Genomic DNA, 23,217 nt, shown 5'->3' with positions numbered 1-23,217 from the left:
TTCCTCTGTTAGTGTTTAATTGTTCAAAGTTTGAGTTTGCAGAAGTCACAGAAACACTTGTGTTCAAAGTTGTTTTCTGTTACTACCACAACAGTCCAGAATGACTAACTGACTAACACGATACCGTTACACTTTTCAAGTGTGGATTTCTTTGATCATTATTCACAGGACCACATCTGACTTACAACGGATGAATGAAAATGAGGAATCACATTAAAAAAAAGCGAAACCTCTGCATAATGATTTGAATGTTTTCTAAAAGTGACTACTGAACAAGCATTTGAACACTTTGATGGAGGCACCTTAATCTTGCTCCTCATAGACAACTGAAATACCAATTCTGATGGCCACACCCTCCTGTGGTGAATAAGCAAATATATTTGATTCCAGCTCCACATTTTAAGATGTGTTTTACCTTTGAACCGATTCGCTGGAGCTTCACCAGCAGCCCGTGGGGTGAAATGAAAACAAACTTCCAATTAGAAAAGACGTTTCCTGTATAACAGAGCTGGATTCATTAGGGCATGTTTTACAGGAGTGTGGTAGGACCACAGAGATGGGGTTTCTTCTTGTGACCTTGGAGAAGCAGGAGCAGATTTGCATGCCCACACACACACACACACACACACACACACACACACACACACACACACACACACACACACACACACACACAATTGTCATATGTGAGAAGAATATTATTATCAGGTCCTCTTGATTTTTGCTTGAAAAAAGAAATCCAAATCCATGTAAAACAGCAAACATTGCTATTTTTTTTATGATGTATTAAATATAGTCAGTAAAGTCTTTCTTGTTTATTGTTCTGAAACAGCAATGTTTAATGAGCAACAATGTGATGGTCTTATTTAAGTAATACAAATAATCATAAATATAGAACATTATGAAATATACCATGCCATCTAGTGGACTGTAACTGTGGGCAGTTTAGATTAAGTAATTCAATTAAATCAAATAATTATAGAATTGAAATACATAATAATTTATACCTAATCCTCACACATTTATGTAGCAACATGAATAACATAAGAATTAATATAATTACCTGACAATTGTTAAAAAAAACACTTAGCAACAAGATTTTATGGAAATAATAACTACCCATTATTCACATTTGGGTTTAAATTATGTTTTTCATAGCCATTTCCTTTTAATTTACAGTTTTGCCTTCCATAAGAAATCCTTTTAAGAATAAAAATCAAACAACAAGTGCTACTTATCCAGACAATAATTGCCTCTCTTTGACAGACATCTTTTGTATGAAGTCACAAGATAACAGACAACAATCTAAAGATAATTGTGTTTTAAAGAATCACAGAAACAATTAAAGCATTTACACAGTAAGGATTGTAATCATATCAGCTTTACCATAGGGACACATTTAATGACTATTGTTAAACAGTGGTATTTTCATGCATCATTGTCTTTTGGCATCTATGATAGAGACACAGAGAATGTGATCATTTGCTGTAGGGGACATGTTTTTTAATGCAATATTGGGATCTTTAATTTCACTGCCTTCACATTGAGCACAACATGGAAGCTTGTTCTGAAATGGTCACAGGCATCGAAGCAGCAGAATATCAGGCGAAATGATGCTTCAAAGAAATCACAAGTGGTTACCCAGCTCGCAGCAGTGGTTATTTCCACCCCCAGTATTTCTTGTGAAGTTATTTATTTGTTTACTTTTTTGGCAGAGTCTCCGCTCAGATCATGGATTAGTAGAGATATTCTCTGGCTCATTTGCAGGCTAATTTGCTGGGTTTTAGAGGCCCTTGTGGACAGTTTTGGTCTGTTATCTGCGGAGTTGCATACCCGCTCCCTGCCAGTGCGTCTGACAGTCTAAACCAACAGCACATCAGGGCCCATCTTACCACCAAGGCTCAGGGGCTTCAGCAGAGCTCAACGCACGACATGGAGCAGGATGAGCTGTCCTCCATGGGGGATCATCCTAACCCAGTCTTTCAACTTCTGTCCCTCATTTAGCAATATCCATTTAATATACAGTCATTAACCATGCTCATGTTATATTTATGTAAGTTAAAGGGGGAAAAAAAACTCTCTGTTAAAAATGTATGATACAAATAAGCAAGGCAGTGATTTAATATTCTGGATCTGTATCAGCGCTTATTCAATCCTGACCTTATTAAAGGTCCCACGTAATGCTCATTTTCAGGTTAATACTATATAGTTGGTGAAAACGTTTCTTTTTACATATTTTTCTCATACTGTCCACTGCTATTTTTTGTTAGCTATGTGTATTAGCTGTAGTTTCCCTGGTAAACACACCAATCTCTTCGGCTTCTCTCTGAGTCTGCTGCTGCTCCTCGAGGGATCACTGATCATCCTTGAGGGCTGCTCTTTGCTGTCAGAGTGTCTCCAGGTTAGGCAGAGCAGATGGGCCAGGCGTCAGGGATGCCCTGCCGCTGGTCTACTCTACCTTACTTGTCCGGAGACCCTGCGGCTGCGACAGCTGAAGAGGTCAGTGTGTTTATCCTGTCTGCTGTATTAGCTCTGTCGCTTGGTTTTTACAAACCAACCGCAAGAAGAACACGAACACAACCCATTAACACCAGACCAGATAACCATGAACACACTACTAAGAAATGGCATGCCAGCTAGCTAATTCTTGTTTGATTTGTGGGGTGATTAAAAAATAAATGAATTGACCAAGCAGACACGGCTTTCGTCATAGATGCAAGCAAATCAGAGGCGGAGTATGGTGGGTCTTGAAAGATAAGCAGCGGGAGCCATCATAAAGCAGCACCGCCAGCTGTGTTTCCACATCAGCCATGCTGTGTTTTAGCAACTGAGGCTATGCTGGAGGCGTGGCTGAGGGCAGTGACTGTATATATGTGATGACATGAACTTACAGAAGCCCACACAGCTCGTTTGTAGGTTGTGTCTTGATAAGGTCTGTCTGCATTTATCTGTGGATTGAGTGCACTGATGCTTTCACAGTGTTTATGTAACACATTGACCAGCTTTATGATAAAAAAAAAAAAAAATAACTTGATATCTGAGTTTGACAGATCAGGTACCCCACTCGACCAACCCACATTAGATAAAACATTTATAAACATATCTGCATCAAATGTCGAAATAAGGATTAGACCCTTCAGTTGTGTGCATACAGTACATCGTCCCAAATGTTTCCAACGATATTCAAACCAAGAGAAATCTGTTATGTTACTCAAGATATTGGTGCATTACATTCCTGTCACTAAAACCTTTCAGAGAGAGAGAAAGAAAGAAACAAGAGTCCTGCAGATGATTTTCATCAGCAGTGGTCGATGTTCAACAACGAAGACAAGAACTCCCATGATGCAACACTGTTACGTCTTATTATGTTCTGATTGAGATCCCAAAGTGGCAGAAATCCCATACTGTGCATTTAACCTATTTTTCATGCTTTTAAATATTATGTACCAGTCCCTTGCAATAAGATTCCGGATATCTCTGAGCGACCAGTTATCTCCAGTGAAAGCAATTAGCAATTGTTATTGAGGCTGAGGAGGCAGAGATCATAACGTGCTGCTGCCCCGGTATGAGATAGAAATAATTAAACTTCCATGCTGAGTTTTCTCTCATTAGTGGTCACCTCTGATATATAGGTCCCTGATTCAAATCCATGGACAGAACTTCTAGTCCTGCTTGATTTACAGAAGATGAACCGGTAAACACCAACTCTGGTAAATGTCTGAAGTTGTGTCACTTGATAACACTTGTTATATGTTGTAAGATTAAAACATACATGAATGCACTTTTGATACAAAATGCTTTGTATTGTACTTGCGTACACATTGCCTTCACATGTGTGACTGAAAAACTACACACATAATAATTATGTAACATCAAAGCACCTCTGAGTAAGAAAACAGCACGATGGAACTGTGACATTTTCAGATGATGACAGGTATCTGTGACAGTAACTGAATTTGTGCTTCGTTTGATTCTCTACTTTGAACCATCAAAGATCGTCTCAGTGCATAACTGTATGATTAATTATTTGCAACACTCCCGTTTTGGCTCTCAGGGTTTGTCAGTACTGCAGTATTCGAAATAAGATTAGCACAGTTAGATATAGGGGTAGTGCACACATAAGTCTTTAACGCATAAAGACCCTGCAATTCTCAAACCTTGTTGTGCTGGACAGCTCAGGTTCTTCCTGGATTATTTCTCTCCCAGTGAAAGTAGCTAGGCACAGTGAAATTTCACAGCCTGTGCATGTTGAAGAAAATAGCTCAGGACATAAGCTTTAGATTTTTTTCCCCCTCTGCCTTCAGTGCTTCCTCTAAAGTACTGCTGTCACACTGAAAACACTAGTCTTATCTCAGCTGTATGAATTGCCGGCTTCTGCAGCAGGTCACACCAGAGCTGCTTTCTCTCTTCTCTTCTGTCTTCAAACCTCAGTGCTTGCACTGTGTGAATTACCTAATTTTGGCGTTGGCACACTTTGAGCTACTTAGATGACTTTAACTGACTTACAAGCTAAGAACTAGTGGTTTGGATGTATAACAGGTAGCATTTAATTATGTGCTAATAGGAAATGTAATTCAAGGACAGCCAGAATAATTTCCACACTAAGACTAGGAATGAATGACGGTTGTTTTTAAAATGTCAAGTTGGACAACTTAATTCAGGAAATAGAAAATAAATTGACTTCTGTCAGACAGCAGCCTGATAAACAGTTATGCTGAAAAAAATATTGGTTGTATGACCCTTTAGAGGGAATTGGCAGAGGCAACAATATTACAAGGCTTTTGCAGAGATGAATCTAGAAAGTGAGGACAAAAGAGTATCTCATTTCCGAACCTTGTTTATATTGGTAAATGGATTTAAAATGATTCGTTTTTAAGTCTAAGCGCTGACCCTGATGACCCTGATTTCCCCAAAGTGTAGAAGTAATTTTGACTTTGTGGAAGTTTTAAAGAATTCTCTCTGTATTTTTCACCTAGCAATAAGCTGCAGGCTACAGCTTGTTAGTGTACTTCACTAATTGGATGCTTGGCGCCTTCGATCCTGGGTCAGAATTTAATTGTTGTGGTTTTTTTAATTGTCTTCAGTTGCCACCCTTGTAATAGATTGCATCGTCTTTTGATGTCAATATTGCTCAGAAGACAGTGAAGAAGCAGCATTGAAGAAAGTGAAAGGGAAGGTCCTCTTAGCCACATGCAAGCTTAGATTCTTGTTTTAGTTCAAAGTTGTATTGTCACAACTGTGATGCTTTTAAAAGTGGCTTGATTCAGGGTCATTCCCCCACCCATTTGGTGAACTTTTATTTAAACAGGGTGGTCCATTGAAATTGTTGGCTGTTCCATGTGCGCTCCGAGTTATTACATGGTACGGTGCTTTAATGAGTGCAGCTAAAGTTAAATATGAAAAGAAGATAACGTTGCATATAAAAATGAGTTGCATAGTTGTGCACCATTCTGCCTTGTTCACATCCAAGAAAAGAGTCCAAGAGTATATTTCTCACGGCAAGAGACCAGCTTTAATTAGTCTCTTACAGTCAGACTGCTATCATTTTTAAGCATTTGGGAAAAAGAACATCTTACAAAAATGACAACATGATGTATAACCCCATGTAGCCAGAGAGTGATTAAAAAATATATATATATTGTAAAATGTATCAGGTGTCCGCCAATTCAAACTGCTCAGCTCCTGCAGATCAGCGCAGGACAGCAAAAGTAATACAAATGTCCAAAAGAACCAAAACATACATCGATTAATTGGATTGACAGACGTAAGTAAAGGTTAAAAAAAAAAAAAAAAACTTCACCCAATCATTTGTATTTATTAATGGAAAAATGTATTTTTAAAATTCACATTCTGACTTACCACTGGTTTGGCTATTAAATAGTAATTCTGGTCTTCACGTCGTTTCCCACCTCCAGTTGCTAGGACTCCATATACCCCAGGCAACTTCATTTCTATTCATTGCCTCAGTGGAAATTTGGAATTGAAATTGGCTTACCTCGTTCTGACCAAAGTCTCTGCAATTACACTCCAGAAAAGGTGTTTCCCGTCTCCATACGCCATGTTTTATTATTACATTCTTGCCACTACCACTGCGTAGAATGCTTGCTTGGGATTTTTTTTTTTTTTCATCAAAGAGAATTAAGAGATGAAGCTAAATGTTTGCAAAATGCTGATAGCAGATCCAATGGTGCCAACCTAATATTACTCTTAAATGCTTGTAAGTACTTCTATTAAAAAAACAAACCTTATTTGCCACGTTGTAAACTCTCAGTGGCTTTAGTTTTAACACGGTATGAATTATATAAGCACTTAGAATCACAAGCCTCTTGGCAGCATGTATTTTAGATAGCCTTTTGAACTGTCATGCACTCAGTGGGTGCTGGGAGGCACACACAAATCAATTCTTTAACACTGACAAAGTGTCTGAAATGAAAAACAGTGGGCTTTTATGTAAGGTATCCAGAGAGCATGATGAGAGGAAGAAATAATGTTTTGACAGAGGTATGCACTTTTAGAATGAAATCATACGTACTACTGTGATGTTTATACACAGCATGGCACATCTGCACAAATCAAGCAAAGGTGGGATCCTCAGTACTCAGAGAATTCCCAGTCAGTCTCATAAAAATTTGATTCCAGAAGAAAGTTTGAAAGATGTGAAGGTTTTCATGTTCTTTTTCAAGGCAGTGCTTAAGCTCTTTACTGTCTTTTATTGTGAAAGTAGCTGTTTCTTAAGGGTATACTTTAGAATTTTATTAGGCCAGGCCTAGAGTGTGCTGAGGAATGACAGGATGGGGATGGTGCCATCTTTGTTCAGCGAGGCCCCAGGCAAGCCACATGTAGCCCTAATGAGTCGCTTACAATTTCAGGCTCCGCTTGCTCTCAAACACCAAAAGTAAACTTTTGTCTTTTTTCCCCCTCACTATTCGGGGACCTTAAGAGGATTGTTGGGTCATTATTTATTCATGCCATTGTGTTTATTCACCAGCCTCTGTGTGTGATGGGAGAGGGAATAGAGCAGCTAGTGCAGATGGAGTAAAAGCTGATAATTATCCACTATTAGCATTGTTTTTTCAGCCACGGTTTAAGTCGGCTCAGTTGATGATCGAGCTATGATAGAGGCCCAGAAACATCCATTTAAAGCAGATTACCATTTATACGTCTTTGAAGTCCCGAGTCCTATGTGGACAACTCGCCAAATGGGCGTGAATGTGTTTAAAATCCTGCTTATTTTACGCTACTCTTTCTGTGACGTTAAAGAAGATATTCTGTCAGTTTGTCAGTTACAAACATGCGTCTTGACCAAGAGAGCCTTACGAACAGCCATCTCATGCCTGCAGGATGTTGTTAACAGCGAGAGGTGAGGAGATTGGAACCTTTACTTTTTATCCTAGAACAAAGAAAGCCCCAGGGATGCTTGAATGGGTCTGCACGGAGGGATTTAGCAATGTCAGAGCTCGTCAGAACTAACATTGATTCAGAGGACTACTGAAGTAAAGAACAAAAAAATCTTGGCTTAGTTTTCAAAGACTAAAGAGTCTTGCAAATGGTTCAGTTAGATATTACTCTGTTCAAACACAATCCTTTTTTAATTGTTTACATGGTTCAGCTGGGCTGTTTATTGTGTTCTCCATTTATTATAGGTTTCTGGCGAGCGTCTCGTGTGGGTAACACTTTAAAGTTTCTCCCCTTGGACTTTTCTCTGAAGGTGGGAGTGCGGCATTATTAAGGTTTCTCCTCACACAGAAGAAATCTCTATTCGGTTCTTTTAAGATTTCAATTTCACATTTCCAGTCTGATTCATTCATCTGTTTGTCTCGGAGAAGTCGAAACAGATGGTGTCTTTCGGCTGGATTGCAGGGCACACTGTCTCTCCGACACAGCAAAGTAGAGTGGACTGGATAGATGAGAGTGGCAGAAGCCAGGCGGGGATGTGGGTAGAGAACGACTGGGGAAGGAATATGTGCTTATCGTCACCCAGAGAGGAAATGCCATCTCGAGTCTCAGCCACTCTGGCCTCCTTTTCATCTTCCGAGGTGATAGCCTATTCTGAAAGCCACTGGCATCAGTGGTCTGCTGTGTGCCAAGGCTTGTGTGCCACTGCTGCTTTCTTTAAAAATCTTAAAAGATTCCCTCCTTCTCCATTCAGACAAACAGATTAGCACTGATTGTTTGCATCCTTAAATTGGTGTAATTTAAAGGAATTGAGGGACACAGCTTTGATCTAACTGGGGCCCCTGGTCTGTGAACATGTTTCTGGATGTTGTGACAGCTGCTAATTTGAGCTAAATCACTACACTATTTATTGTGTCCAACCTGCCATGCAGCCACCGTAACCCTAACCACCATCTCCACTTGTTTTCTCAATTTATTCTAACCACACATTTATAGTTTGGCATTCAGTATCTCTTTAAGAAGGTACAGTAGTTTTTAAGTATTAGGTGATTGGGTTTAAAGTGCTGATAGAAATGTTGCAGGCGCCTCAGCCTTAAGTGGAAGTGCGCCTTCTGTGGTAATGCTTTTTTATTACACAAATATAATTTCCATTTTCTCAGTAATGGTCATGTCTATAAAAAACATTTATGGGTATTTACAATTTGTTTTCAACCTTCTCGTACATTATGCTCACTCTCTGTTATTATGATATTGATTACTAGCAGGTAAACGGCACCGTCAGAGAAAGTTTTATCCCTTTTCCAATGTTGGCTCATAAAAGCTCATTTCCCACTTCCGCTGCGAGCGTGTCTGTTTGTGTTCTTCGTTGTGTAGTTTGGGGCAGGGTGTTGAACAATGTGCCGCATCCTGCAAAAACACAGATTGCAAGACAAATGGATGAAAGTGCACCGTGTCAACTGAGTCTTGCAGTAGGCGTATATATATGAAATATCCCTTTGGTTCATGGTGTAAAATCAACTAATGACTTGATTTTACTTTAAGAAAGAAGTGAAGTGAAATGTATTATTCGCATCATGACTCGAGCTGCTCACCGACTCATTTGTTTGCTTTTTTGGACTGAGAGGAGATCACCTATCAAATATTAATTTCATGAAAGGCTAGCTATGGCTTCCAGCTGTGCAATAGAAAACAATTATGTCAATTTGCAAATCCAAATAATGAAAAAAACCAAAACAGAATGAAGCCACTGTGTTGGTAAAGCGTGGCGACGTCTGATAAGTGTAATTATTACCCGAGCTCATACACCAGTAGCTCACAATCACATTCATATTTGCCAAAACATAACTGAAGTATGTATGTAAAGTAAATGTAGTTTATTTTGTTTAAGCCACAGCATGAACACTTGCAGTTTCAGCTTTCTGATTTTAAATCCAGCAAGTGTTTAGGATACTCCACATGAAATTAACCTCAATTTTATGAATCTTTTAGTTTTAATATTAATCTTTTAGAGAAGTCCGCTGCATTTGTTGATCATATGGCCGTATGGTAAAAAATCTGCCTTGATATAAATGTAAAAAATGTAGGAGGAGACAGTCAGCCTCAGTGTCACAGGCAATCTGTACAGTTGTTTTGGCAGAGTTGTTAAAACATCTTCCCGTTGATCATCAGTTAATATCTTTGCCTGATGGAATTAACATTAACAGGGATGAATAGTTTTCATTAATCTTGGGAGGGTTGATGCAGCTCCTCTGTTATTGAACATGAAGCACAAATCACAAGTCTTGCAGGGCATAACATGATGTACATTATCAAGCAACCAAAACAAATCATCTTACTAAAGTGATTTAAACATAGTTTCAGATGTTTAAGTCAAGGCTCCCTGTACTACAAGTCAAATATAGTCTGAAATTTGATTGAAAAAATATTTAAAGATAAGAAGTAGTCAATCAAATACCTGAAAGATGAAGTAAAAAAATATGTATTCTGTGAATCCTGCATCATAAAAAAGCAACCCTACATCAGAAATTATTTAACAGCAAAATCTCTCATGTTTGACAGATTAGTTTCACAGTACACTACTGTAGAAAAGTCATGTCATTCAACTCTGCCAGTATCTTGCTCTGTTAGCCAAAATTCACCACGTATTTCATCATGTTACACTGCGAAAAACAGCACTGCAGAGCTTTATTTCCTTTGGTGACAAAGACGTTGAATTTCTAAGGCCGTCAGTGACACAAAGGCAGTACTAACACTGCCTTTCCACAGTCTTTGAAGTTCAATCCAAACCAAGAGCAGTGATATAACAGGCAAGAGGGCACATTTAATCAGTCACGGCAGAGCTGAAATTCTGCCAGTCAGTTAACAAAAAATCAAAAAGGGCATCAAACCGTCTTTCATGGGCATAAGCAGCTCTAAAGCCTCTGTATAGCACAACATTTCCGGGACATCTTGAGCCCGACTAGTGAACATTTGCGTAGTGTTGCTGTAAACATGGCCACGAGATCTAAGCAAAGTGGACATCATTAGAGGGACAAAGTTTGAATGGTGAAAGGAGACTTGATGATTATCAGGCTATTCAAAAGCTATTAAATAGCCAATGAAGGTACCTTGTTGGACAAAGTACCTCGTAGGCATATGCAACTCAATTAATAGATCATTATTTGTAAATGCATTCTGCTTCCTTAGTGCTTCATAGCAGTGTTCACACTACAGTATGAATTAGTTATTATGAGTTAGTGTTGTAGTCAAAGAAACATGAAAACTCATGGCTCATTTTCACATAGGACTGCAGAGTACACGCTGCTCATGATTCATTATGATTAACTTCCCCATAAAAACAAATGTGTTTTGCACACAAGTACTCAAGGTATTAATATTAAAAATAGTCATGCATTTATAACAAAGTCCTGAGATCTTCAAAGTCTCCCACATGGACTTTTTATTCCATAAACTGTGTCAAACTGTCAAGAATGCTAAAATATATCTGACCAGTTCAATGCAGAAGAACACAGAAGTTTGTGTGTAGATTTTGCAACAGCCTGCTGCAGCAAGATTTAATCAAGGTTGCCAGTGGATCTTGTGTGTGTAATCACATATCTGCTGCCTTCAGATGGCTCCAAAGAAAGTTAATCAGCTGAAAAGCGAAGGCCTTCATACATGAAAGCTGTTGTGTCTGACAGATGCTGGTAAGATTCAGACATTAATCTTTAGCGTGCCTTCTTGGCATCGCTCCCATAATCATTTTTTTTTTTTTTTTTTTTTAAATTTAAATCTGTGCAATTAGTTGTCTTGATTGAGGAATGTATAATGAAAGTGAAGCAGACAGGCAAAACGTACATAAAAGGGGTCTGATTTTGATCAAAGGTTCACCTCCATCAATTACTGAAGCAGCACAGAAATGGTGTGTTGGTAGCTAAGTTTAGTGTGCTGTCGACTTGGTCTGAGCAAGCGGGCTGTAGATTGCGCAAAATGTGTTGAATCTTGACACAAAATTTGCAATGTGCTACTGATATGTCAGTGACGCTGAGTATCACTTTCAAGAAGCAAGACATTGGGGATTTGCACTGAAAAATGGCAGGCACAGGCGAGGAACAAAACCAACTGTGTCCTAGGAAATACAAGACATATTTGAACAATGTAGCTAGAGCTCGCAACAAGCCTTATGAGGATCCTAAATGATTATTTTGTTTAGTGATGCAAATGGTGAAATGTTTTGGCTATTTCAGCTCTGATTGTGGTCTAAAGGCCATTTCAAAATTGCCAAAAAGGATCTGAATTTAGATTGTGGCTTGTGATTGTGATTAAACAGATAGTAACATTATTATTTTTGGTGGGATTACCCACCCCTAGTAGAAATGATACAATCAAACAGTTGAAAAATACGACAAAGCTTTAAACATCCCACTCCACCTACACTGGATGACCAAATTGATGCGAGGAGCAAATTACACAACATTTTACTGATCTGCCAACGACAAACTGCCAACCTTTCACACGCCAGTGTACTAATGAAACTACGCAACTGTCCAAGTCAATTACAGATTTTGTTTTTGGTTTGCCCTGGCATCATTGCAGAATATTAACATGTAAATTTAGCATTAGCATTTAATTGGAAAAAAAACTGGTATCTTCACTACATTACTCCTACATGCAAACCGTCCTGCTTAGTGGTAAAATGGAGGTTCAACACAATATGCATTTTTACAACATGAGAAGCATTGTGATGATGACACTCAGTCCCCGCTGAGACTCTGAGTCATTCCTCTGCGTCCTGTATGCTTTGTATGCCGCATGGCATGAGTTGATGGTACGGGACAGGCGCAGAGATGTTTGTTTTTTTCTTCACTGTTCATCTGCAAATACACTGCATTTTTTATAGATGCTGCCCGCAGCTGTAGTCCTTGAGCAAACAGATTATTTCTGTTGTCACCGTCGAGGCACACATCTGCTTCACCTTGCTCACTATTGTGGCTGTGCAATACATATAGCGATGGTAGTCGTAGAGCTTATTTACCATGTTGTGTACTGATACATGACAACTTTTAATCTCCCTGGATAAAGCAGAATTTCTCAGCTCAGCTTCAGAATTTATTGCAGTCAGAGGCAAAATCAGGAAGATTAACTAAATTTCGAGGGACAACGAGAGAAAGAACTAAAGATCAGGACTCTCCGGATGAAAGATGTTGACTCTTCTTATTCGATTTCCTGTTCACTCTATTACGTTCTCCCTCTAAATTATATTCTCTGTTTAACTGATCTAATTCTTTTTCCCTCAGCCAGAGAATCCTTCTCAAATAACAGCATTTTTTCTAACGTACATTTTCATATACATATTGGTACAGTGGAAATGACTGATTCTGCCTCTTCCTAACGCACAAACTTGATCATTGCGATTGGGCCCATAGTTTCCAGTCCGCGATTTTGCATTACATTCCCCACATTAATGACTGCAGGGGCTGCATTCACTGAACACTAAACAATGGTGCTGATGTCTCCTCCTGCCTCCATTCATTAGTCAACACATACATGCAACCAGAAGCACACAATCATGCATACGCAGACTGACATCACCGTAACAAGATTCAAAAGGTTTTGTCACATCTACATACAAGTACTGTATAGTTGTTGCAACGACTGCCCGACTGACCTACCAGATAAACATATACCAATACAAAATATATTTATTAAAAAATGTGTAAGATATATAGTACAGTGAACACGGTTGAGGGTTAAAGTTGCAACATTATTTGAATGTCAGTGGTGCAAGATATAGTTTTATATATATATATATATATATATATATATATATATATATATATATATATATATATATATATATATATATATATATATATATATATATATATATATATATATATATATATATATATATATATATATATATATATATATATATATAGGCCAAAGAATTTAAAGTAGACTAAACATTTCAAAATGTGTTAGTCTACACATATTTGGATTGGTGACTTCTTGGTTATACAGTCCTTTAATTGTTAGTTCTTCATAACATACAGAGGTTGCCACATATACAAATACTTCTGGACTTTGTTATTTTAAAGAATAGGTTAATTATCAATGTCATTAATGAGCTCCAGCTTTTCTAACGTAATGTCCCTGTTTTTCCATACTTGTAAATGGGCTCTGGACTGTTAGTCAGACAAATTAAGCAATTCTGACACCTCTCATTGTTTCACTTGAAATTGAAATGGTGATGAGCATTTTTTACTATTGTGACATTTCACCACATAATGAATCGACAAATTAAAAAAGAAACAGCCCTGATTTATCTAAAATAGAAATAACTGTTAATTACAGCCCTAACTTTCCTCTAAAGCTTTATTTTAATTATTAAAGTGGACATTTTCTGATGTTATAGGGATGAGGTGCAATAGCTTTAAGCAGCTGTGCATATGCTGGCATACTGTAGATAGAAACTTGCAGTGAGCATGTGCTTGAATATTGATTTTGAAGGCGTTCATGCTTCTATTAGCTGATATGTTGCCAATATTCAATATTTTCAAATACAGCTGTTTCAATGATTTAACCTTTCTCCCAGAAAATGATGGTGTGGATGGTGTTTTGTGACAGCTTCAGCTTGGTGATATCATTGATTTATTAAAGATATTTACATATGTGTAAGCTACAACAAAACATTCACATTCATTTCTTGAAAATGTACAAAAATAAAATAGATCCTGCTTCATTATTACATTGTTATAGATCATATTTGATATGTGCATTTTTCAAACAGCCCATGCAGAATGAATTGCTCTGCAACCAAATCCTCTCCCTTCCATTCTCTGTAACAGCCAGTTCATGCCCTTCAACCTTCATGCGAAATCTCAAAGTTTTTCAGCACAGCACCGAACACCTACTGGCCCAGTTATCCTAAGTTGTGGGTTTGTAAAAAATATTGATGCATAGCCGCCCACTCACATGTTTCAGCTTCTGTCTCTCATCCCAGCACCACATACTGTTTTGTATTTTCCCTGGAAAATAAATGTCATTCTTTGAACTTCGGCTCTGATGATTGTTGCCTGAACTACTTTTACTTGTTAACTTGCACTGTGGAACTATTACGCTTTTCTAATACGTCTGACACGATCCTCATGAAAACTAATCTTAATAAATATGAAATCGTAAACTATATCAGTGGTTAAAGCTAGTTACCTTGATTCAGAACATCAGCTACATTTCAAAATATATCACAAACCATGTCTTCAGCATTTCATGCTAAAATATCATTAGCAGTGAGGTTCACCTGCGAAGCACAGGAACCAATATATTTGACCGCTCTTTTAATTGGGTTCCTTATAAGTCGATTAAGACCTTTGATGCAGTCACTGGTGGTCTGTGGCTGCAGTCAAGCCAAACCAGACAGTAACTGGCACTTCCTGAAGCTGTCAGGAACTAAGCAGTAGCACATGGTCCAGGGGCTCCTAAGTACAGGTCCCCTTTTGCCGCTGTGACATAGTGAGTGAAGGCAAAGGCTATCGACTTTGGCAGCCAGAGAAACTTCTCTGGTCATCTCATGCTATGGCTTCTCGCCTGCAGAAGCCCCGTCTGACTCTAGGTGCATGTGGCTCGGGCATGAACTGCGCAAGCCAGCATTAATTAAACAGTGAGACAGTAAAACCTCTGTGCACAAGACTAATGGCTGCTGAGCACGGCTACCTTGACCTCATTTAGGTTATGACTTTGAACATTTTTAGAGGACTTTAATCTTTTCTTGTGTCATTGATTAATTCTCTCTTTGAGGAAAATGCTGTAATATTCCGTCTGACCCCTGGTGCAGCTCATTTTTGTATCTCATATCGAGAATTTCACTCTTGCCTCTGGTCTTTAATACCAGCAGATACACTCCCGGTGAGTGGTGCTCTGTTCAGCAGTTGTTATTTTGACACGTGCTAAATGTAGTGTCTTCGATGTATCCGAGGGATTCTGCGAACGACTTGTAATGATGGTCTTTCTAAAAGCTCTTCTTCTCTCTCTCCCGCTTGTACACGGCTGTATATTCAAGCACAACAGTGTCTCGGTCATTAACCCACAGCATGGCCACTGCGCCTTGGCACCCATTACCTGCGCTGGCATTAGAGGGTTAGGAGAAAAATGAAAAATGTGTGGTATGAAGTATAAGAAAGGCACAAACTGTGACTCTCAGGGGCAGTGGACATTTGCGTGTGTGGGGCTACGGCTGATATGTTAGTATCACTAATTGTTTCCTAATTAGATGCGAGTCAGTGAATCGTGTATTAATACTCTTCAGGGATCATTACAGAGCGAGAGGAAATTTATCTCTCCTGATGGATGACAGTAGAGTCAGCAGGAATTTCAGCATCAAGACCGTCAGACTGATGGGAAGACGGGGAGAGCACCAAACTGATGGCTTTGTTCGCCGCAGTCACGTTACTTAAGTAGTCCATTTTCAGCGTGCCGCAGAGCTGCATCCAAAGTTAATCACACATTAATAGGAGCTCTGTGGAGATTAAACATTTCATGACAGCGTGGCAATTGGAGCCAAGAAGCCCTGAAAGAAGAAAGTGTATGATGTTCATGTGTAAGAATTAGGGTTGTGTATTGTACAAGGGGCTATAAATAACCACAACTGTAAATTGTTCATATTCTGCTGTTAAGGTGAGTGGCCAGTCTAATCCCTGTGGTATTTTACGTAACTGGCAAGGAGGAAAGCTGAGATGGACATAGAGCAAAGAAGAAATAGGAAGGATTGGTTCAGGTTGGATTCATTTCTTGGCTGGCAGGGGTTATATATGTATTTCCACAGGAGGGGTATTAACATCCTTGCTCTATCTGGGAGCATATTATTCATGTGGCTGCTGCACAGTACACACATTTGAATCTGCTTGTGCAACTTTTGTAGTTTGGAGAAGTGCAGTTATGTTAAATTGTGTTCTTTTTTTTAAGAATTTCAAAACTGAGAGTGTTTGAAGGATCCTTTAGTTGTGTTTTAGTCGATGTTTCAGACTTGCTCTCGCTCCGGGCTCTGCTTTGAAGTTTGAATACTGTGTAGCTGGGAAATGATTGATCCTGATACAACACTATATATTGTCATAGGTTATGGATATAGTTACATCGTGATATTTTAAAAAAACTTTTCCTGGCTTTAAATGCTGTTTTAATTAATAAATGATCATTTTCTAGACTTACCATACTGCTCTTCTTGTTCTAATGCTTTACCCACTTAGTTTTTTATCCACATTACTAATTATTGTTAATTATAATTTAATTTAATGTGATATAGGCTAAACATATTGTCATGTACACCAACAGTTGTTTAAGCTTTGTGAAAATGAGGCTTATTTTGTCTTAGAAGGTCTGTAGAGTTATTAATTTTTCATCTGTATAACATAACAGACTTTTGTATTTAATGTGGTTGTATCTGGTATCTGATCAGTTTAATGAGGTCAGTACTGTATATGTGCAGATATAGATCCGGAATATTAAATCAGGGCCTTGCTATTTGCTCATTCCGTGCTGTGAAAGTTTCCCTACTAAAACTGGCATAAATTTACCATGAGCGCAGATAATGACTGTGTGTTAAATGGATGTTCGTATGTGAGGGACGGCAGTTGTGAGACAAGGTTAGGCTCACCCCCTAACTGATCAGCTCTGTGTTTTAATTCTATTCAAAGATTTGAGCTTTGAAACCTGGAAATGTTTTCCTCTTTTGCATTTAACATCCCAAAAAGGACGTTTGTTGTTTTTGTTTCTCTAAAGCCGTGCCAGGTATTTGCCTTTTCGATTGCATCTCAAAGTCATTTCAGTTGTTTGTATTGTTCTTCCCAGCTGGAGTGAGGTGGCAGAGACAAAGGCAGATGTGTCCCTGTTTGTTTTTGAAGTGTCAGAGTTAAGTCTTGCTTTTGCATGTGTGTCCATGTGTGTGTGGGATCTGCTCCTATGTGATGTTGCTTGTGTTTGGGTGCGTTTCATTACCCCCCCATGTGTTGTCTCTGTTTGTGGTCCACAGGTCCTCCGCATTGTTCATCCGCCTCCTCCTCCCCCGTTGAGCAGCTCCCATACCCTCCCCCTTCCATTGCAGCCAATCAGAGCCAGGGAGGGTTGCTAGGTAACTGTGCGGCTCAGCCAGCCCAGGACTCTGACTCTGAGGATGAGTTTGGCCCCAATTCATTCTTAGTTAAAACTGGCTCAGGGAACCTGTATGCTCCTGCCACTGCAACTGCTGATGGTGAGTTGGTTTTCAAACTACTGCTGCTTTCTGGAGGTTAGCCTTCCCCTGCTCATGGATATGTTGTGTTATAGGTCATGCAGATGGCTATGGGCAAGATTATGTCCCCTTTTTTTTTTTCTCAGCAACATGAGAGAGAGTTGCAACTTTGAGTCGATATGTAGCCTCAGGAAATGCACAGAAGTCTCTGAAGCAAGGTCTGCAAAGTTCAGAGTCTCACTCAAAGAGATGGACAATTTTGGTTCAGTACAAGATATTTGTCACAGAATTTATTTTCTCAGTTTCAGTGTGTGCTGGTGGGAGTAACCATCTACAATGCCTCTATAGAATTTTCAGAAAGAACAGTCTGCATGCATCCTCCGCACCTCAGAGAGGATATAAAGCAAGAAAATAAAGAATAACTTCCTGCCAGGTCTCATTTAATCCCTGCTGTATCATCCTATATCAATGCAAGGACTGACTGCTTTTAAGTTATATCGGAAAAACAGTGTTAGCCCCATGAAAGACCTACTCTAGTTTTATATTTTGTTAGCAAATCAAACGGTGCTTCTTGACTTAGGCTTAGGTTTGAAAATTCCCAGTGTGGTTTCTCATTAATAAATGTCAGCTCCTCGTTCCTCTTGAAACACTCAGTGTCTCCTGCTGTTGACTGCACACTCATTCGGACTGACAGAATGACATTTGCGCCCAAACTGCAAACATGGTGTTGACAGTTGATAAAAAAAATTCAGTGACTGTAAAACATGTACAGTAGATTTACTAAGCAGCAGTCAACATGTGTGACACACGGCATCAGTTGTTAACTCACTCACAATCCAGCAAAGATTTAATTTGGTGTGTCACTGTGGGCACTAATGAATTATGTGTGGCAGACAACATGGTTTAGATTTATCTGTGGGGTGAAATTGTTTTGTTGAGTTGATTTAGTATTTGTATTTGTATTTTGGTTTGATGTATGACCGCTATTGATCCATGCACTCTTGTGGATTCATTACTGGCTTGGAAGGCCTTGACGCTCCTTAATTCAATATACCGTCCATGGCTGTATGGCTTGTGAAAATTGTATGGATGTGTATGGAGGGTAACTTTAGGAAACCAGGTATATTATTGTGGTCACAAAATATCCAGCTCTGAAGTATGGCAGGTTTCACATTCTTGTTTATGATCCCCCAACATGAAAACATAAAACGTCATTCAAACTCAGCAGTTTGTGCTGCATATCTCCCATAAGCCATCAATTTGCATGCTGAATAGTGTATTTTTTGGTATGTGAATGTTGATCCCTTTCAACTACAGCTGCTACTTGCTTATCCCACTGGCATGGCAAACACAAAACAAAATAAAATGGTCTAAATAATTGATCGAGCTTCCAACTTAACTACCCAAAGGGTTGAATTACATCAAACTCCAAAGTGCTCCAGCTGCCTGCTCAGAAAGCCGAGAGAATGAGTTATTAATCCCGCCGCAAATCTCCCCCCCCTCCCCAATTCCACAGTAGCAACACGCTGGTCACCCAGCAGTGACATGAGTGCTTAAGGGGACATGGGTGGGGGGAAATGGCCTTTACCGCGACAGATTTGTCTCATAACAATGACACTGATTTGCATAGGTACAGCATTTAGGTTGGCCTCGGGCTGTCAGTGAGGGGTAGGAGAGGACGGAGGAGGAATATCTGCAGCGCTAGTTTCCACCATAGTGATCCACAGACTTTGCCTGATTCCTTTCAAGTTGCAAAGAACAGCGTGTTTCTGTGATTCTCTTGCTAGTCGATGCGAAACCTTTTCACACTTTTGTAACTTGGTAATATAAAATCAGTACCATTCGTGCTCTCGTCCATTTTGAGGACCTTTCACGTTGTTGTGGTAACATATAAATAAGAAGTTCATCATGCAAAATAAGCCTTTCTTTTTCTTTTTCTTTTTCTCTTTCTCGACAGTAACACGCCAATTACAATCAGAAAGTGTGCAGACAGGAGCCTCCACTTAAAACACCTAGTGAGTCATGTAAGCTTGCTACATACCGTCACATCAAATTACTTTGCAAGCTTACAGATGTTGTTCATTAGAATCTTGTACTTTTGGTTAAAATGCATACGAATATTTCAGTACAGCGAGCAACACAATGGCTGTTCCTTGTAGCTGCTGCTTGATTTGATTGAAAAGTTGTTCATAACACAGTCGCCTCAGAAAAACAAACAAACAAAAAAAGACCATTTGCAACGCTAATCCTGATTAAGTTACATCTTGTGGAAAGATCTGATAGCTCTCTATATGAAATATTTCCAGCCCCTTAAGCTTTCGTGGTAAATACTATATGTAACTGAATAACTTTATCATTCCAGTCTGGTTTCACCATTTCGGGGAGTGAAATTGCTTCATAAAAACCTTGTTCAATGTCTAGTGACACTGTTCCCTTCAGCTACATACACCTCATCTTCTCAAGGTGACAAAACAAGAGTGAGCCAGACAGGTTTTATAGAGAGTCGCATACAGAAGAAGGTTTTGGACACACAACTGCATATTCCATATAATCAAAGCAAAGGTCGCAAATGTCCTAAATTATATCTAAATTATTTTATCTTATCAAATGTATGTGACAGGAATTTTAATGTTTTCTCTTTCATTAGGCTGGAATTAGGTTGGAATTCTGGAGAGGAAAAGTGTTGCCAAGTGTAATCTGGAATTAAGTATGCATCTCAGGTTTTCAGGGGGAATTACATGAGCGAAAAGGTAATTTAAAAGCCACCATGGTAAAAATGACTGGAATATCAAATCAGATCTCTTTGACATACAGGTCAGTTATTGAAGAAATATTCAAATTTAGAGTTGACATGGTACAGGAAATATTTACTTCTTTTCTGTCAGTAAACAACCACAGAAAAAAAGACTACATATGCCTACAATAATTGGCTCGCAGCGTATCTGTTGCACCGGAAAACAGGTGGCTTTTTATCACTTCAGATTACATTTGCTCAAGGTCATATTCGAGCCCACATACAGGACTTAAAATGTTCTGCTAGATTTTGAACAAGTAAACGCTCTCAGCATCATATCGTTATTCACATTAGTAGCCTGCACGGCTGCAGTGTTTATTTTATTTTTGGTTTTTTTTTCGGGATCCTGTTTTCATTTGGACGAACACTGAGCCAGGGTTTCTCTAAGGCTGACGAGGCTGCTCGCTGAAGCCTGCAGTCCTTTTGTGAAGCATGTGTTTCACCGTGGCCCTCGGCTTTCTCTGAGGGGCTTCTTCCTGGGGAGACTGCCAGTGGGAGCCCGCTGCCACGCTGAGCTGCAAGATCTGAGACACTGCAACCTCCCAGCATTAGCATCTCTTAATGCAAAACAGCATGGGGTCGGCCAGTGTTGGCTTCAGTGCAGGCAGACTCCCTGGTGAAAGGGGCAGCGCACCAGCACCTCACAGCTGACCAAGCAGGAATGCTGAGCTGCGTAGAAGGCTTGGGGACGTGGTGGTGTGTGAATTCAAATAAGTCTTCATTTAAGCTGCTTAATCATCCCCCTGTGTCTACAAGGATGGAGGGGGGATGTGGTTAAAAGAGGTCATCCCAAGAAAGTATTTCATCCATAGACACCATGAGGAATGAAAACTATCTGAGGCTAAATAATAATTTAATGAGTAGCACATGGCACTTGCATGCCATGCCCCTGTTTTTTCTGAACATGTGAGATTCCAGTTTTTGAGTTGACATATCAAAAGGAATTGGCTTCTCTTGATGTTGATGCTGAGTTATCAATGAAGTGGAGCCAACAGACAATTTGTCCAGTTCCATTCGACTTGCTGTTTGTCAGCGCACAGAGACCATGGATAATGCATTTTGCATACCTACATATCTTCTTTTCATTGACATAAATTGAGATGCATTACTTTCATTCCATGATAATTGCAGACCATCTGTGCCCTCTAACAAAATCTTCAACCTCTTGATGGATATGCAGCAGAGTGACATACAGAGCAGGGCATACATAACCACTCGTCTTGTTCTTTCTAAGGCGGCTCAAAGAATGACAGGAAATCCATTTGATCTCAAAAAGGGAGAGAGAAACATATGCCAGGACTAGTCCCAGTGGATTAGGCTGCACATTGTGGTGAACCTCAGTTTAAAAGTAAATGTTTTCTTTTAATTCTTTTGTTTTATTTATAGATTTTTTTTTTCCCCATCCTACCATGCATTATGTGTTATCCATTTTTGAATTGACTTTTGCAAGGGCTCATATTGCTCAACATTAAGATACTGCATGAGGTTTTTCTATGGACTGCAGGAGAGCAAGCAAGCACCTCATGGAAGCTAATGGGGCTCCATGTAGACTGAATCACTGTGACATCGCATTAACAACAACAGTCACTTTGGCTAGACAACTGGCAGTTGATGTGTGTTGTGGGGATATGAGAATTTGGCAAACTTGTTTATTCCTGTTGGGATGATGCTGACCTGTCTGACGTTCCTGCTGGACTTGTGTTATGTACTGTGTAGCATGTTTGAAAATCAAACTCTGCCACACAGTGACACGCCAGTCGGACTAACGGCTACTTTTCGGTACATTTACAGTCCATGAATGACATTTATACACTGTGAAATAATATCTTGAAAAAAGAAAATGAGATTGTATGTAAGCTAGTTCTTGACACATGGCTTTTCGTCCCTAGAGTTATTCTAAACAAGCATTTGACTGTGTTCTATAAGGAAAACAGAAGAGAATGTCACAAAATATATCGAATGAAACTTGTTTTTTCTTGTTATAAAACTCATTTAGTTTCCACAGTGAGAGCTGGTGGCAGGGTGTTATATACTTACACAACAGCAGGATTTTTCTCCTCCAGTTGGTAATGAAGGTGAGCTTATGTTCCGAATCCAGAAGGTCTTTTTCACCTTATTCCCATAGAGAGAGCCAGTGAAGAGCTGAGCGTTATACCCACCATGTGTTGTTTGTGGTACCTGTTAGCTCTCAAATGAGTTCAGGAAAGACAGCTAGTATTCCCGCATGGCTCTTCCCTTCAGACTTTTCTAATGGTGTAGGAAACAGCAGGGCCAGCAGAGAGAACCAGCTTCAGGGAGCCGTGAGAGAGTGCAGCTTCACTGCCTTCATGATAAATTCTATTTGTATTTTTATAGACAAATGCTACTCAACTGGAAATTCTGCTCCTGTGATTAGCCATAGGGGTTGTAGCAGTAAGCAAGATTTAATGATTTATCTGGGCACTGGATAGCTTTTGATTAATTCTGTATCGAATGGCTCACACCTCAATGCGTTGATTGGGTGTCCGGGGCATGTCATATCACTTTATTTCATCAGGTGTGACCATTAGTGCTAGGGATTTTATCCACTGCCCTTATTCAGAAATAGCCGCTCTCCCTGGACTTGACACGGCAAGGAGTGATAAAAAGTGGGAACCCAGTGTTCCTCCAAATGTGACAAGCTCCAAAATGATCCCTTCGAAATGTTTTCCAACTGCAGATATCAGCAACTGTAGCTGTTTTTGAATATTACTAAATATCAAATGTCATATTTTTCTGTGAATTTTTTTGACAGATTTAATTTGACATGTATTGGCGAAAATGCATTCAAGAGTGTAAATGTACT

General features: G+C 39.3%; 1 protein-coding gene across 4 annotated transcripts in view; it reads left to right on the top strand.

Annotated features, from left to right (window-relative positions):
• The window catches only part of tenm4 (teneurin transmembrane protein 4), a 205,519-nt gene that overhangs the window by 92,231 nt on the left and 90,071 nt on the right, over positions 1–23,217 (top strand). For all 4 annotated transcript variants that reach the window (XM_037073890.1, XM_037073918.1, XM_037073908.1 and 1 more), the window contains one exon: positions 17,402–17,620. In XM_037073890.1, coding sequence (XP_036929785.1) covers positions 17,402–17,620 — 219 coding nt within the window. The remainder of the gene's footprint in view (positions 1–17,401; positions 17,621–23,217) is intronic.

Source organism: Acanthopagrus latus, chromosome 2, assembly GCF_904848185.1.
Source record: "Acanthopagrus latus isolate v.2019 chromosome 2, fAcaLat1.1, whole genome shotgun sequence".
NCBI classification, from domain to species: Eukaryota; Metazoa; Chordata; class Actinopteri; order Spariformes; family Sparidae; genus Acanthopagrus; species Acanthopagrus latus.
This window is presented reverse-complemented; position numbering and strand designations above follow the sequence as displayed.